We start from the raw sequence: 13164 nt of genomic DNA, 5'->3' as shown, positions 1-13164 counted from the left end.
CCTGGAGAGTTAGGAATGGTTGGCGGTGGTAACCATGAGTTTTGTTCTGTGTCTCGACAGCGTCAGGATAGGGGCTGGAGCGTGGCATGATCAGAAAGAGCGACCACCACTTGGTGGAGGAGGGTATGAGGGGCCATTGGGGAGGCAGGGAACAGATTATAAAGCCACTCCAGGCATCCAGCAAGATGAGGAGAAGCCCTAAGCAGGGCACCCGGCCCCGAGGACCAGGGGCTTGGGGGTGGGGTGGGCTGCAACCCTGGCTCCCAGGGCAGAGCAGGTCCCCAGCCAGGCCTCCCACCTCCCTGGCCCAGCTCTCCCCCCATCCTGGCCTTGCAGTCACAGAGACACCCCAGGCAGGCAGGTAGAAAATGACCATGTTTAATGGCAGTCCTCAGTAAAAAAAAAGAGAAAGAAAAGGCTTTATACACACTGTACACATTTACATGGCTTTGGAGGGCTTGGTGTGGGGTGAGGGCTGGAGAAGATCCGACCCGTGATAGGATTGAGGTATGTTGGGGCCTCCAGGTCCCAGGGTCTCTGGCAGGAAGCACCCCCCTCCCCAGCTGCCTGGCCCTTGTGCCCTGGATCCTGGGGAACAGGTCTCCAGAACCACCAACTGGAAGGCAGCCAGTTCCAAGCACCTACCCAGAGCCGACTTCTCAGGAAAAGGCAGAAGGCACAGTGCCCTGGGACCCACATGCCAGCACCCTGTGGGACCCCACAGCCAGGACAGTGAGGGCTCCAACTCCCCCAGCCCTGCTGAGGTGCTACCCTGAGGGATGGGGACAGAGACCCAGGGCAGCTGGGTTTGACCGTGACCTGCATAGGTTGGGTGGAGCTGGCCTGAGGCCACCCTCACCCTTAATGCCGGAGCCGCCCTGCCCAGTCTGAGGCAGTCACTGGCAGTGGCCACGACCCGCGCGGCCCTCCCCGCAGTCCTGATGGCAGTGCGCGCCCCCCCCCACCCGAGTAGGCACAGCTCCATGCCGCGCCCAGTGCCCACAGCCACAAAGATGGCCATGGTCTCCAACCGATGTCAGTGTCCTGGCAGGGGTTAACGACCCTGAGGACATCCAAGCCGTGGTTAGCGGAAAGTATTGGCAGGCTCGGTACACCCAAAGAAGTCAGGGCCCACGAGGCGGGGGAAGCCCTCCAGGGCCTTCACCTTCACAGGGTCAAACTTCCAGTAGAGGCGGCCTCGCAGGAAGTAGGCATAGCCTGAGGAGACAGGAGGGTCAGGCCGGGCGAGTGGACACAGGGGGAAGTCCCGGTGGGCAGACGTTGGCCACTGCTGAGTTCCTTGAAACCTGTAGACCCCAGGGTGTCCCTTCCAAAACCTCCCTTTGGGCAAGCCCTTCTGCCTGCCCCAGGGGCTGGTCTGAGCTACCACCCAGCCTGACAGAGGCCAGAGCCTCAAAGGCCCAACTCCTGCCTCTCAGGAAAGCAAATCCCGCCCCTCTCACCACCTCTCCTGCGCCTTGAGTCAGATGAGGGACACTGGCGACCTGGAGCCCAGGAGCCCGAGGCCACTACAAGACAGCTCTCCCAGCAGGTCCCGATGTGGGGGAGCACAGAAGCAAAGGGAGGACATGGGAGAGAGCGCTGGACTGTGAGTCCCAGATCTACTGCTTCAAGATCACAGGAGGCAGGTGGCTCTTGGCTAGAAGCAGGGACTGCCTGGGTGGAGGTCCTGGCTCTGTCCACCTTGGTGGCCCCGGTTAGGGACCTCACCACCTGAATCTCTATTTGCTCTTCTGGAAACTGGGTTCATAACAGATGCTACATCAGGAAATCGCATGAGACGTGTACAGAGCTCAGCACTGTGCCCAGAGCCTCGTTGGCCCTCAGCAAGCAGCAGTTATTACTTCACCAGGCATGACCGAGGGACCTCGGCAAGTCCTTGCACCTCTCTGGCCCTCAGTCTCCTCATCTGCAGCACAGGGGTCTAGCACTGCCCTGGCACGAGGAGGGGGTGGAGAGGGAGTTTGCCAGGCAGAGGACCCGCAATGAGAGCTGATGCCCAGCCACCACCTGTGGGAGATGCAGCCGCCACCCCGCTTCCCCCAGCCACCCCACCCCCAGCGCACCGTCAGCATCCTGGAAGGCAGCGTCGATCTCAGAGGGCACCCCTCGCCAGTCGGTGGCCCGGCGGGGCACGGGGCTGTCCACACGGCGGGTGCTGGGGTGGAAGCGCCAGTAGTCTCCGCCTCGGAAGAAGTAGATCTTGTTCTTCTCGGGGCCCCAGACCAGGGCGGCGTGGACCAGGGACCCCAGCAGGCCCAGCTCAGAAAGGGGCGCGGGGCCCAGGACTGGCTTCTCACCATCGTATACCCAGTATTGAGCTCCTGTTAGAGAATGGAGGCTGCAATGAGCTGCCCAACTGCCACATCCAGCCACTGTGGACCCGCCCAGCCACCACCATGGCCACGGACTTTCCCAGCCTCAGTTTCCTTGTCCGTAAAACATGAAGGCCAGCAATGCCTGCTTGGCACCCCCCACCCCCAAGTAGGACATTGGGCAATGCAGGCACTGGGAGGTACACATGGGAAAGTTTACTCTAAGCAGCAGAGAGGCCGCCTTGGCTCCTGCTCCTTCCCTGCACTTGGCTGCCCCGGACAGGCACCTGCTGCCCATCCCTGGGCCCAGCCCTGCCGCAGCAGGCCCCAGCTGGGCCTTTGTGAAGTCCCTGCCGCCTGCAGTGCTCCAGGCTCTCGTCTCTGCCAGACCCAGATCACACCCCTCTCTGCCTTTTCCAAGCTGTGCCCTCATGCAGGTCACTTCACCACCTCTGAGCCCCGGAGCCTCGTCTCTAGACCAGGGGTAACGATCACACATGCTCCATGGGGTGTGATACCTTCAATTCTACTCCAACCTCGAGAGCCGCTTCCTCTAGGAAGCCTCCCAGCTGTGCCCAGAGGAGTGAGCCATACTCTTCCTTGGCCCCAAGAGTTCGGGGCACCCTCCATCTGTTCATCATGTCTGCCGTCTGACCCTACCCTTGGCCATGATATTCCTGAAGTGTGACCTCCAGCCCCCACTCACCTTGGAAGAACCAGATGTGGCCCTGGGCATCCTCGAAGGCTGCATCCACGGAGGTGGGCAGCCCCTGCCAGTGGCGCGAGGCCAGCGCAGGGTAGCCGGGCTGCAGCCGGCCCCCGCGCAGCCGCCATACAAAGCCTGCCTTGAAGAAGAAGAGTTCGCCGCGTATGGTGGCGACTGCATCAAAGGAGACCTGGCAGGCATCTGGTGGGGTGTCTGGCTGGGGTAGGAGAGAAGAGTCAGAAGGAGCCTGCACTGGAGCCACAGAGGCCAGCAGTGGGGGTCGGGGCTGGAAGCAGGGCCTCACCTCCTGCCTCCCCACCCTCCTGGGCCTCACCTCCAGAGGTGCAATCTCGTTGGTGTCCACCCCGGCCCCGGGGCCCAGGTCTGGGGGCCTAGAGGTGGGGGCTAGCCGAGGCCGGCCGTAGAGGTGCTGGATGCCCCTGCGGTCATCTGGGCTGAGGCTCAGCGGGTATCGGAAGGTGTAGAAAGGGGACATGAGGGCCTTAGCAGCTGTCGTGTGCTGCAGCCCTAGCACGTGGCCAAATTCGTGGGCTGCCACCTGCAGGAGGTCTGTGCCTGGAAAAGGGAGATAGCCCAGCAATCCCCGAGCTCCTGCAGCAAGACACTGAGCTGCGGGCCCAGCTCAGGGACATCGGCAAGTCCCCATTCTCTATGATGTTCAGTAGCCCCATCTGGAAAGTGGGTCCCCAGCCCATACCCTGGTTGTCCCCGATTGTCCAGGTCTCGTCATAGTCGAAGTGGACATCCCCTTCTCGGTGGGTCTTGGGGAAGAAGGCGTGGGCCAGGATGCCCCCAGGTCCATCAAACGGCAGGTTGTCCCCATGCCAGTACCTGCAGGGGGGTGGGGGCAGAGTCAGTGGCTGCTGATGGGTGGGGCTCATTCCTAGAGGGGTCCCCGGCCACTGGCTCACCTGGTGAAGTCGATTATGATGTCAGCGTGGCCCTCATGCACCTCGGTAAAGGTGAGTGGCGTCACATCACTCCATACCTGTAGGGCCTCTGCCACCGTCTGCCGCACCTGTTCCCGCACCAGCTGCCATGGGAACCGGAGGATCCTGGGGGAGGAGGAGGGGCCTGGACCTGGCTCATGGGGCAGCGTCAGCCCCTGATGGCTGTTGGGCCAGGAGTTGCCCCTGGATGCTGCTCAGTCGGGGAGCAGGCATGCACGACACAGGCCAGGTGTGCTCTGGGCCTCAGATGTGGCACACCAGTCCCTCTGCCACATGGGCACATCTTTGTGTGGGTTTGTGTCCTCAGGTGCCCATGGGTATCTGCATTGGGTGGAAAGAACACAGGACCAGGAGCCCCAAGGCCCACCTTCTAGACCTGACTATACTGCTCACTGTGGGGAGACCTTGGGCCCTAGACCTGCCCCCTCCTGGTTCCCAGCTCCCCACCCAGGACATTTCCGGAGCCCCCAGCATTCTCGGCTCCAATGCCTCGGGGCACCACACCAGTATTCACACCTTCTCTCCCAGGATGAGCCCCGCTGCATCACCACGAGGGGCCTCAGGTCACCTGAGCTATTACCTGTCCTGCCACTGCTGCTCCCTACCTGCTCAGATCCCAAGTTGCAGCGATAGATATGAACCCGGTGTGGATAACACCTAGCTCGCTGAGAGGAGGGGCCGTGTCTGCCTCATTCACCACAGAATCCCAGGACCTGGCCCTTAGTGCATCCCCACAGAGGCTGCCTGGCTGACTGAAGGCTGTGTCCCCACATGTCTACGGTGTGACCAGGCATGTGCTGAGACTCCTCTGCTGAGGGAGGGCATCGGTGCAGGGGGTACCATCTGTGTGGGCATCTAAGTGTGGGTTTGGGGTGTTGACCCAGGGGGCTCAGGGGCCAGTGGATACACCAGCCTGTTACCATGGGGATCTGGCACAACTGTGTCTCAAGAAGCAGGGTGAGGGCGGTAGGTGGATGGCGAGAGCCTGCTCGCAGCCCCTGGCCCTACCTGTAGGTGAGGTCCGTCTTCTCCCAGCGCCCACCCGACAGCACGAACCGCTTTTGTCGGTTGCGGGCGCTTGGCCCGTCCGGCGGGTCAGGCACGCCGCAGCGGGGAGGTCTGGGGCCGGCGGCAGGCTGAGGGGCCTCCTGGGCAGTCGGGGCAGGTGCCGGGCTGCTGGGAGGAGCTTCACGCCAGGGCTGCGGCCCCCTCCTCACTGGGTGGCGGCGGTGGGCATCCTGTGCAGGAGAGAGGATGCGGGGGCCTGCTCAGGCCTTGGGTCCTGGTGGCCCACGGTCAGAGGTGTGGACGGTCAGCGCACCCTCACTTGACCCCAGCCGGCCGTGTCGATGGCCAAGTTGAGGCCGTCACGCAGCAGGGGCCTTTGGCACAGGCTGACTGGCGTCCAGATGCTGATTCCAAGGCCTCCTACCGCCGCCTGCCCCCTTGTGGAGGGCCTGGGCTGCCGGGCACCTGCTCCCACCATTTGGGCTGGTGAGGACTGGGTTGGGGTGCAGCCCTGACTGTACTCTTCACACACACCCAGGAAGGGACCCCACAAAGCTTCCAAGGAAAGGCCAGGGAAGCTCCCCCTCCACCCCCCCAGCAGATACCTTTCCACCTCCCTTTCTTCCTGGGCGCCCCCGGCCCCCACTCTGCCCTCTCCAGTTATGTGAGCTGGCTCCTGCCCAGGACAGCCACGGCAGCCACTCCCCAGCGTGGAGAGGCTGCAGTCCTGCCTCAATTTGCTCAGCTGACAAATGGGGATGATACTTCCCCAGAGCGTGGATCTGAGGATGAACCAGGCAGTGCACACAAAGTGCGAAGGGCACCGGGAACTGAGGTCTGATTGCTGGGGGCAGTCTTGCTCACGCCCTGCCAGGGCTGGGTACACGGCGGGGCTAGATGTGCTCTGTTTGCCCCCTCCACGGGGGTATGGGGGGCAGACAGTTACCAGACACCCAGCCCCACCGTACCAGAGCCCCTGGACCACAAACAGTGATTCTGACCTGGAGCTCCCACCCTCCGAGAGTCCCAGGATGGAGGTCGCAGTTCTCATGCATGGAAAAAACAGAAGCTCAGAGAGGTAGAGAGACCCACCGGGGTCACCCAGCAAGGGCATGGCCGGGCCAGGTGAGGATTCTGGCATCCCAGGCAGGGTGCGAAGGCCTGGTTTGGGACACAGTAAAGCTGGGGGAGAGGCACAGAGCAGTGCCGTCTGCTGAGAGACTCAGCGCCTGTCTAGTCTGGGCCTGTCTGTTCAGGGCCGCTGTGGCCTCCCCACAGCCATATTTGGGGCGGGAGCCGGGCCACCCGGGCCCCACCCTCGGCCTCTGCCTCTGGCGGCTCTCCCAGGCCCTGGGTGCCCCAGAGCTCTGATGAGCATCCCAACCCCCCCAGCTCCCGATTCCAGAGCCACCAAGAACTCAACCCCCTGGAGCCACTCAACCCCCAAGGACTCCCCATGATGAAGGGGTCTTCTAGACACCTGGAGCTTCTGGGGTGTGAGGCCCTGGGCCAGTTTTCCCCATTTCAGAGTTGCTTCTTGAATGGCTGATCACCTGACAGAGCCCAGCCATACTGAGTGTGCCAGTACTAAGTACTGATGGCTGTTGCAGCTCACCCGTATCTAGGCTAGGACGCTGCCAACTGCTCCACAGACACGCTCTCAGCCCCTGATGGGACCTCCCACCATCTCTGCAGTCATCATCCCCATTTCTCAGGTGAGGACCCGGAGCCCAGAGAAGTTAAACAACTTGCGGGGGGCACAGCTGGCAGGTGGCGGGCTGTCTGCACTCACAGCCCACCCCCTACTTGCTACTCTGCTCTGCTCTTCAGGCTGGGGTCACCCTACCCCTGGAGGAGGGACCCAGGCTGGCCTCACCTTGGTGACAGAAGAGGAGGAAGGGGAAATGATTAAGCACCTGCCACTTCCCAGGCACTCTGGAGGCAGGTTCACTGAACCTCCCTGCCCCCACCCCCGGCATAAGTTGGGGAGGATATGCATGCCAGGTCTCACATCAAGGATGTGGACCCCAGACTTATGTGACGAGCCATGACGGCCTGCACCTTCCCCTCCCCAGGAAGGTCTAGCCCGTAGACCTCCAGGATAAATAGATTCCTTCCCCCCAACCCTGGCCATGGTCTGAGGACCCTCCCCAGGAAGGCCAGGGCTGCGTCGTTCCTGGGAGCCCCAAACAGCCCAGATCCCAGCCTGCCAGCTGTTTATGCCCACGAGCAGAAATTGCTCCCTCCTCTGCCCCCCCAGTGAGGCCTGAGCAGCCAGCCACAGAGGGAAGGTGGGTGTGCCTTCCTTTCCTGCCCCCACGAGGCACCAAGTTCTCATGGATCCCCCACGAGGACTCCTGGATCATGGGACTGTCAGTGCAGCAGAAAGAGCCACGGGCTGAGATTCAGAAGGCCCAGTTCTGTGCTGTGGAGACCCTGGATGGAGTGACCCTGGGCAAGTCACTGTCCTCTCTTAGCCTCGACTTTCCTATCTGTCAAATGGGAATGGCGCCATGGCAAAGGGCTAAATGACCTCCATCTGTAATGCCCACTGCAGCGTCTGGTGCAGAGAAGAGCCTCTTCCTGGTCTGGCTTCTTGCCCCGTGGGCCCTCCCCTCCCACACCTGGGAATCTGCTCCACCCAATTCCCTACAGCGCCCCTGAAGTTTCCAGACTTTAAATCATAACAAAGGAGTTGCAGCTAGAAGGGAGCTCTCAGGCCCAGAGAGGAAGAGTGACTCGTGCTGGGTCCACCCACAAGCCAGGGGCCTCTTGCTCCCCGCCCACATCACGTTCATTGGTACTGGAGAGCGAATGAGCAGGAGGAACTAGGGTCAAGGCCCCTGGGCAGTGGGGTCTTTTTTTTGGAGCCACCATTTAAGGGCTCTTGGCCTCAGTTTCCCATTGCTGGGATGGGACACATGCTCCCTGCCCTGCCGACCTCCCGAACTCTGTCTTCCCAAGTCCTTTCCGGCCTGGGGCCAGGGGCCCTCCCTAGCTGCAAGGCCTGGCACGCAGCAACCTGATTCCTCAGATGGGTGTGCCAGTCCCCCCAGGGCGGCTGGGAGGCAGTGAGGTGGCGGGTGGGCATAGACCACGCCTGGCCTCATCTACAGCCCTGGGGGATTGGGGAGCAGGTCTCACCCCATTTCCCAGGGGAAGAAACAGAGCCCAGAGAGGTCAAGGTCTTGGCTCAGGGTCACACAGCAAGTCAGCCAAGAGCTGGGCCTAGACCTGGGGTTCATGCCTCCCCACCCATAGCCCCCCATCCCCCCAGCTCTGGCCTGTCTCCAAAACCCACATTCCTGAGAAATGCGCCTCTTTGGAGAAGGTCCGCCTCCTCCTCGGCCAGCGGCCTCCCTCAGCCTGCCCTGGGGAGGGTGCCTAGCTCCTTCACCCCACCCTTCTCTGGCGGGCACCAAACCACAGCCTCAAACATACTCGAGGAATTTCTTGGGGAACTCAGCCTCCTGGCTGAGCTAGAGGCTTGGGGTCAGCCCCTGGGTCAACCTCCAATTAGGAAAATGGGAGGTACCTAGCAGAGGGGAGGTGAGGGAAGACCCCAGACTGGAAAGTGCTGGGTAAGGCCAGGCCGGGTGTGCCTCTCTCTGGGCCTGTTTGCTGTTGGTCCAGCGGGACAGTTACTCATAGCTACTCTCTCTACTGTGGGCAGGAGGTGACCCTGAGGAGAGGGCATTTGGTTAGACTGTGAGGAAGGCAGGGAGCATCACCACGCCATTCTATGCCCCTCTGAGGCTCAGAGAGATCAAGCAACCAGCCCAAGTCACACCGCTGGTGGGCAGGCAGGTCCATCTCCCCCCACCTCCCCCGCTGGCTCCAGAAGGGAAGGCAGCGTCCACCCCACTGGGCGGCGGGGCTTTCATCAACCCTGAAGGCTGTGAACTGGGATGGATAAATATTTACAGAGCTTTTCTGGCCCTGCCAACAGCAGTCTGGGGATAAACAAATCGGAGGCGACCCCAAATGCTCCCTGCATATCTGCAGCGTGACAGACAACGGCCCAGCTCAGACCCAGACCCGACTGACCCCACACAAGCGGCAAAGTAGCAGCTGCAGGTGACAATGTCTCCAGTGTGCCTGGCTGAGCCCTCTCCTGGCCTCACCTCATACACTCTTCAGCCCAGCAGTGGGCACTGTTGCCTCCCACCCACCCAGACAAGACAGGTCGGGGGTGCTGAGGCTCCAGAGGGCTCCCCTAGGGTCACGTGGTTCAAACCCAGGTCTCTCCCATACCCGAACCCCATGGATTCAACAGCTACCCAGGGTGATTTCTGACTCTGCCCCAAGGTCTAGGGGACCAGGAGGGGCTGGGAAAGAGGCAGGGTCCCTGGACTGAGGTGCCCACCACCCCTTCTGTCCTCTCCTGCTCCTATAGCCAGGGCAGGGGAGGGCAGAGCTGGCGTGGCTGGACAGAGGGTCCCAGCCTGGCCAGACCTCCCTCCTCACTGGACTCTACCTGCCACCCCTCTAATGCTCCCATCCCTGCCTGGGCTGGCTGGATGCTCAGCTGGGCGTCTGAGTGGGCTGGGCACCCAGCGGGCTCTGGGCCTGCAGTTGCCCAGGCTGTGACCCCAGGCCCACCTGGCCGCCCCTGGGACTGGTCCCCCCAAGCGCCAGCCGGAGGGGAGGGTGCAGTTTTCCCAGGCACACACAGGCTGTCACACATGCCGGGACCTCCTTCCTCTTCTGATCACACCTTCCTCTCCCTTCCCTGTCTGACCCTACCCCCTGCTCTCTGAGGGTCTTGACTCCCTGCTCTCGGCCCCTTCTTTCTCACCCAACTCATATAACACACACTAGCTCTCACACTCATGCTGCCTCCTGGCTCCACGCCCCCCAATATCGCCACTCTCAGGTGCCAGGCGGTGGCGCCTCCTCCAGGCTCAGACCCCATTTCCCCGGCACCGGCTGCCCTCCCCAGCGCTTCCTTAATCCTCCAGCCTGGAGGTGTGCTCACGGAGGCCACACATCTGGAGGCTGACGCCAGCCTGAGACCCGCTGGGCTTTGTCCCTGCAGTGAATAGGGGGCCCTGTAGCCACTCCCGCTGTACCTCCCCCAACACACACCCCAGTATCTCGGCCGGGGCGCCGAGGAGCAGGTCCCAGAGCTGGGAGGGGGGCGCGGAGTCCCGCTCACCAGCCTGAGCGATCCCGGCGCAGGCTCCACTTGCACACCTCCAGGGACGGGAAGCTCACTATCTATCACGCCCCCCAGGGACCCAGACAGCTTTTCGGGTAAGGGGCCGCGCCGGGCCACCCCGGGCATCCCCGTGGGTCCAGCTCGGCCACCGGGCCCAGCCCGCGTGCCCGGCGCCCCTCGGCGGGGGGCGGCCAGCCGGCGGCGGGCACTCACCGGCGACCGCGGGGCCCGGGCCAGCAGCGGCGGCGGCGGGAGCAGCAGCAGCAGCAGCGGGAGCAGGAGGGCGCGCGTGGCCGCGCCGCGGAGCCAGGCGGCCCAAGCCATCCGCCCCGGGGCTGCTGGGCCTGCTGGGCCGCGCCGGCCGCCGCCCCTTATAGCCTCCGCCCCGCCCCCGCCCGCCCGGCCCCGCCCCCGCGTCTTTTGTTCTGCACTCGCCCCGTGCTGGCGGCCAGGGTGGGGGAGGTGGGCGGGGAGGGCTGGCCAGGCGGGGACCGGCCCACGGACCCAGTCCTTCCCGGGCGGGCCGGCCCTGCGGTCTCAGGGGCCTGGTGCTGGGGGACCCTGGCCAGCCGGTGCTGCTCCGGGCCTCAGTTTCCCCGATGCGGTGGAGAGTCTGAGAGGAGCCGCGTTTCACTCCTCCCCCTCCTGACCAGGCCACCTTTGGAAGGCGCATCCCTAGCTGGTCTCCCTGGGGGCCTGACCTCTGACCTCCTGTTAGCCTGTGACAGGTGGCGGTACCCACGGGCAAGTTCTGCCACTCCTCAGAGCCTCAGCTGATCCATCTGGAAGATGGCACTATAGTCCCTGTGAGGAAAGGGATATTAAAATGTGCCCCAGAGGAAACTGAGGCATATGGAGGCGGCTGGCCAGGACCCCAGCTTGGCGCAGAACCATAGACAATTATAGATGGGGAAACTGAAGCCCTAAGAGGGAGGGACGAGATCAGGCTTTTCCAAACCAGCAGGCAGGCAGAGGGGTCAGAAGGCCCTCTAGCTGGTCAGCTGGAGGGAGGGTACGGGCAGAAAGCCATGGTGGGCAGTGTCTGAGTGGGGCACTGGGGGCCCAGGCTGCCCCTTGGTCAGGAACTAACAGACTCCTCTGGACACCTCCGGCCCAGCCTTCTGAGACCGAGGATAAGTAGGTGAGAATCAGAGGAGGGGGTGATGACCACACGCCGGAAGGGATCCTCCAGGCTCATATACTCCCTGTGATGACCATGGACCTCACCACCTTGCCAGGCAATCCGCTCCATCATGGGCAATGCTGGGGAGCCAGGACACAGGCGGTGGCTCCCGTCCTGGTGGGCGGGGTGCTGAGCTGCCTCAGGGTGAGGCTGTGGGCACCCATCCTGGGCCTAAGAAGGGGGAGGCGGTGTGGGGAGGGGGAGGAGAGGGACACCAGCTGACTCAGCCCTCCCTCCGGGTCCCACTCCTGGGAACCTTCACAGCCTCTCCAGGGAGGCTCTACAGAGACCCCTAGAGGGCAAGGAGAGGAAAGACAGCAGTGATTTTTACTACCTGGGCTGTTTGCCATCTTTTTCTTTAAAGTGATTTACTTTTAAAAATTGAAATGCCTACTTCAGCCTCATTTTAGCCACATTGGTCAAGAAATCATAGATTTGATGAGCTAATTATACATTTTTTTCCGATACACCTGAAAATATAGACAGTAAAAATATTTGTGTAACTACCTTAAGTGGTCTTGAGTGCCTCCAGGGGAGCATGGCCTTGCTTTGCGCAACCGCAGTCCACCTGTCATGGGAGCTCAAGTAACAACCTCCCACGTTGCAGGCCGCAGTGGAGAGCCATGGTTACAGCAAGCTGGGCTGGTCACAGAGGGCTTCCTGCAGGAGGAGGACCCTGATCAGCCTAGGATGGGCCAGTTTGGCAATGGGAACAAGTGGTCAGGGGCTGCATGAGTAAAGGGGTGGAGGCTGGACCAGGCCTGGCATGTCTATGAGGAGAGAGTAGCCACCCTTCACATGCTTCCCTCACCTCGAGGCCAATGGTCACCCCCACTGCAGAGAGGAGAAAATTCTGGCCCAGGCCCAGATGGGGGTCAGGGGAGGGCCCTGCTTCCCAGGCTGGCTGACAGGACTGTGTGGTTGGGACACAGTAGAGACATGCTGAGCCTGCCAGGCACTGCCCATGTTCCCTCCGTCCCTTCCGCCCCTTCCTCACAGAGGGACCCCTCCCCCATGATTTTGCTGTGGGCGATTTCATCCTCCCCACAGTCCTGGTTTTGGGAGGCCTCCCTCGGGCATAGGGGACAGTGATGAGGGGGTGGTAAAGAGGTCAGGACCTCTCCCCTCTAAGGGTAGCAATAAAAGACTATGAAAACCTCCAGTTCCCGAAGGGCTGGGAAGCGTCCTAAACTCGGCATTGCCCTGCCCTGGGCCTGGAACCAAGGTGGTAAAATTCGAGGCCACAGGATTCAAACCTGCGCAAACACCTCTAGGTTACGGCCTTTGGGAGGGACACGCTGCGTAAACGCTGTCGGGGTCTGGCGCTGCATCCGTGGGGCAGGGGGTCGGGTTGGGTGGAGGGCCACGCAGGGGGCCTCGTCGCACCCCAGCGGGGGCTGCCCGCGCCCCGCAGTGATTTTGCCGGGAAGGAGTCCGAGAGCGGTCCGGACGCCCCCTGGCGGGAGCTCTGGGGACCGTCACGGAGGGTGGGTGCTTCTTCCCCTGCCCAGTCCACCCGCGACCCTGAGGCCACGCCGGAGCCAGCGAGCCCGGTCCGATAGGAGGGGGAGGGGCAGGGCCCGGCCTCCCAGTGCCCCCCTTCCCGAGCGCGGGACAGCCCCTAGCTCCACTCCCAGAGCTCCGCGGTGGTCTTTGAAGGACCAGGCCCTTCGCTCCTGCGTACGCCCTCGGTGCCCTACGACAGCGGCCCGTGTCCCCATGGCGCACATAGCTCGGGCCAGGAGCTGGGAGAGCGCAGGGTCACCGGCAACGGGTGCTGCCGGATGGAGAGGCCGGGT

The 13164-nt window shown here is 62.7% G+C and overlaps 1 protein-coding gene across 6 annotated transcripts; it reads right to left on the bottom strand.

Moving 5' to 3' along the window:
* Window positions 1-362: 362 nt before the first annotated feature.
* MMP11 (matrix metallopeptidase 11) lies at window positions 363-13080 on the bottom strand. Of its 6 annotated transcripts, none has more exons than XM_082353948.1 (8): window positions 11873-13080; window positions 5022-5251; window positions 3975-4118; window positions 3761-3894; window positions 3377-3618; window positions 3043-3259; window positions 2088-2345; window positions 363-1218 (listed from the first exon to the last, which is right to left on the bottom strand). In XM_082353948.1, the coding sequence occupies exons 1-8, from the start codon at window positions 11903-11905 to the stop codon at window positions 1085-1087; spliced, it is 1392 nt and encodes a 463-aa protein (XP_082210074.1). In that variant the 5' UTR covers window positions 11906-13080; the 3' UTR covers window positions 363-1084. The 6 variants fall into 6 exon arrangements, with proteins under 6 accessions (XP_082210074.1, XP_082210077.1, XP_082210076.1 ...); XM_082353951.1 differs by lacking the exon at window positions 11873-13080 and adding an exon at window positions 10396-10625 and having other exon boundaries at window positions 2088-2207; window positions 3043-3255; XM_082353950.1 differs by lacking the exon at window positions 11873-13080 and adding an exon at window positions 10396-10616 and having other exon boundaries at window positions 2088-2207.
* Between the last annotated feature and the right edge of the window lie 84 nt (window positions 13081-13164).

Source organism: Balaenoptera borealis (assembly GCF_965194805.1).
Source record: "Balaenoptera borealis genome assembly, chromosome: 14".
Lineage (NCBI taxonomy): Eukaryota > Metazoa > Chordata > Mammalia > Artiodactyla > Balaenopteridae > Balaenoptera > Balaenoptera borealis.
Note: the sequence above shows the minus strand (reverse complement) of the source record. Positions and strands in the feature narration are given on the sequence as shown.

Coding starts and splice junctions, on each gene's coding strand:
- MMP11 (XM_082353946.1), bottom strand. CDS start 10,506: ATGGCTTGGGCCGCCTGGCTCCGCGGCGCGGCCACGCGCGCCCTCCTG. Junction 5,252..10,395: donor CCCGGGCCCCGCGGTCGCCG/GTGAGTGCCCGC, acceptor TCTCCTGCACAG/GATGCCCACCGCCGCCACCC. Junction 3,895..3,974: donor ATCATAATCGACTTCACCAG/GTGAGCCAGTGG, acceptor ACCCCCCTGCAG/GTACTGGCATGGGGACAACC.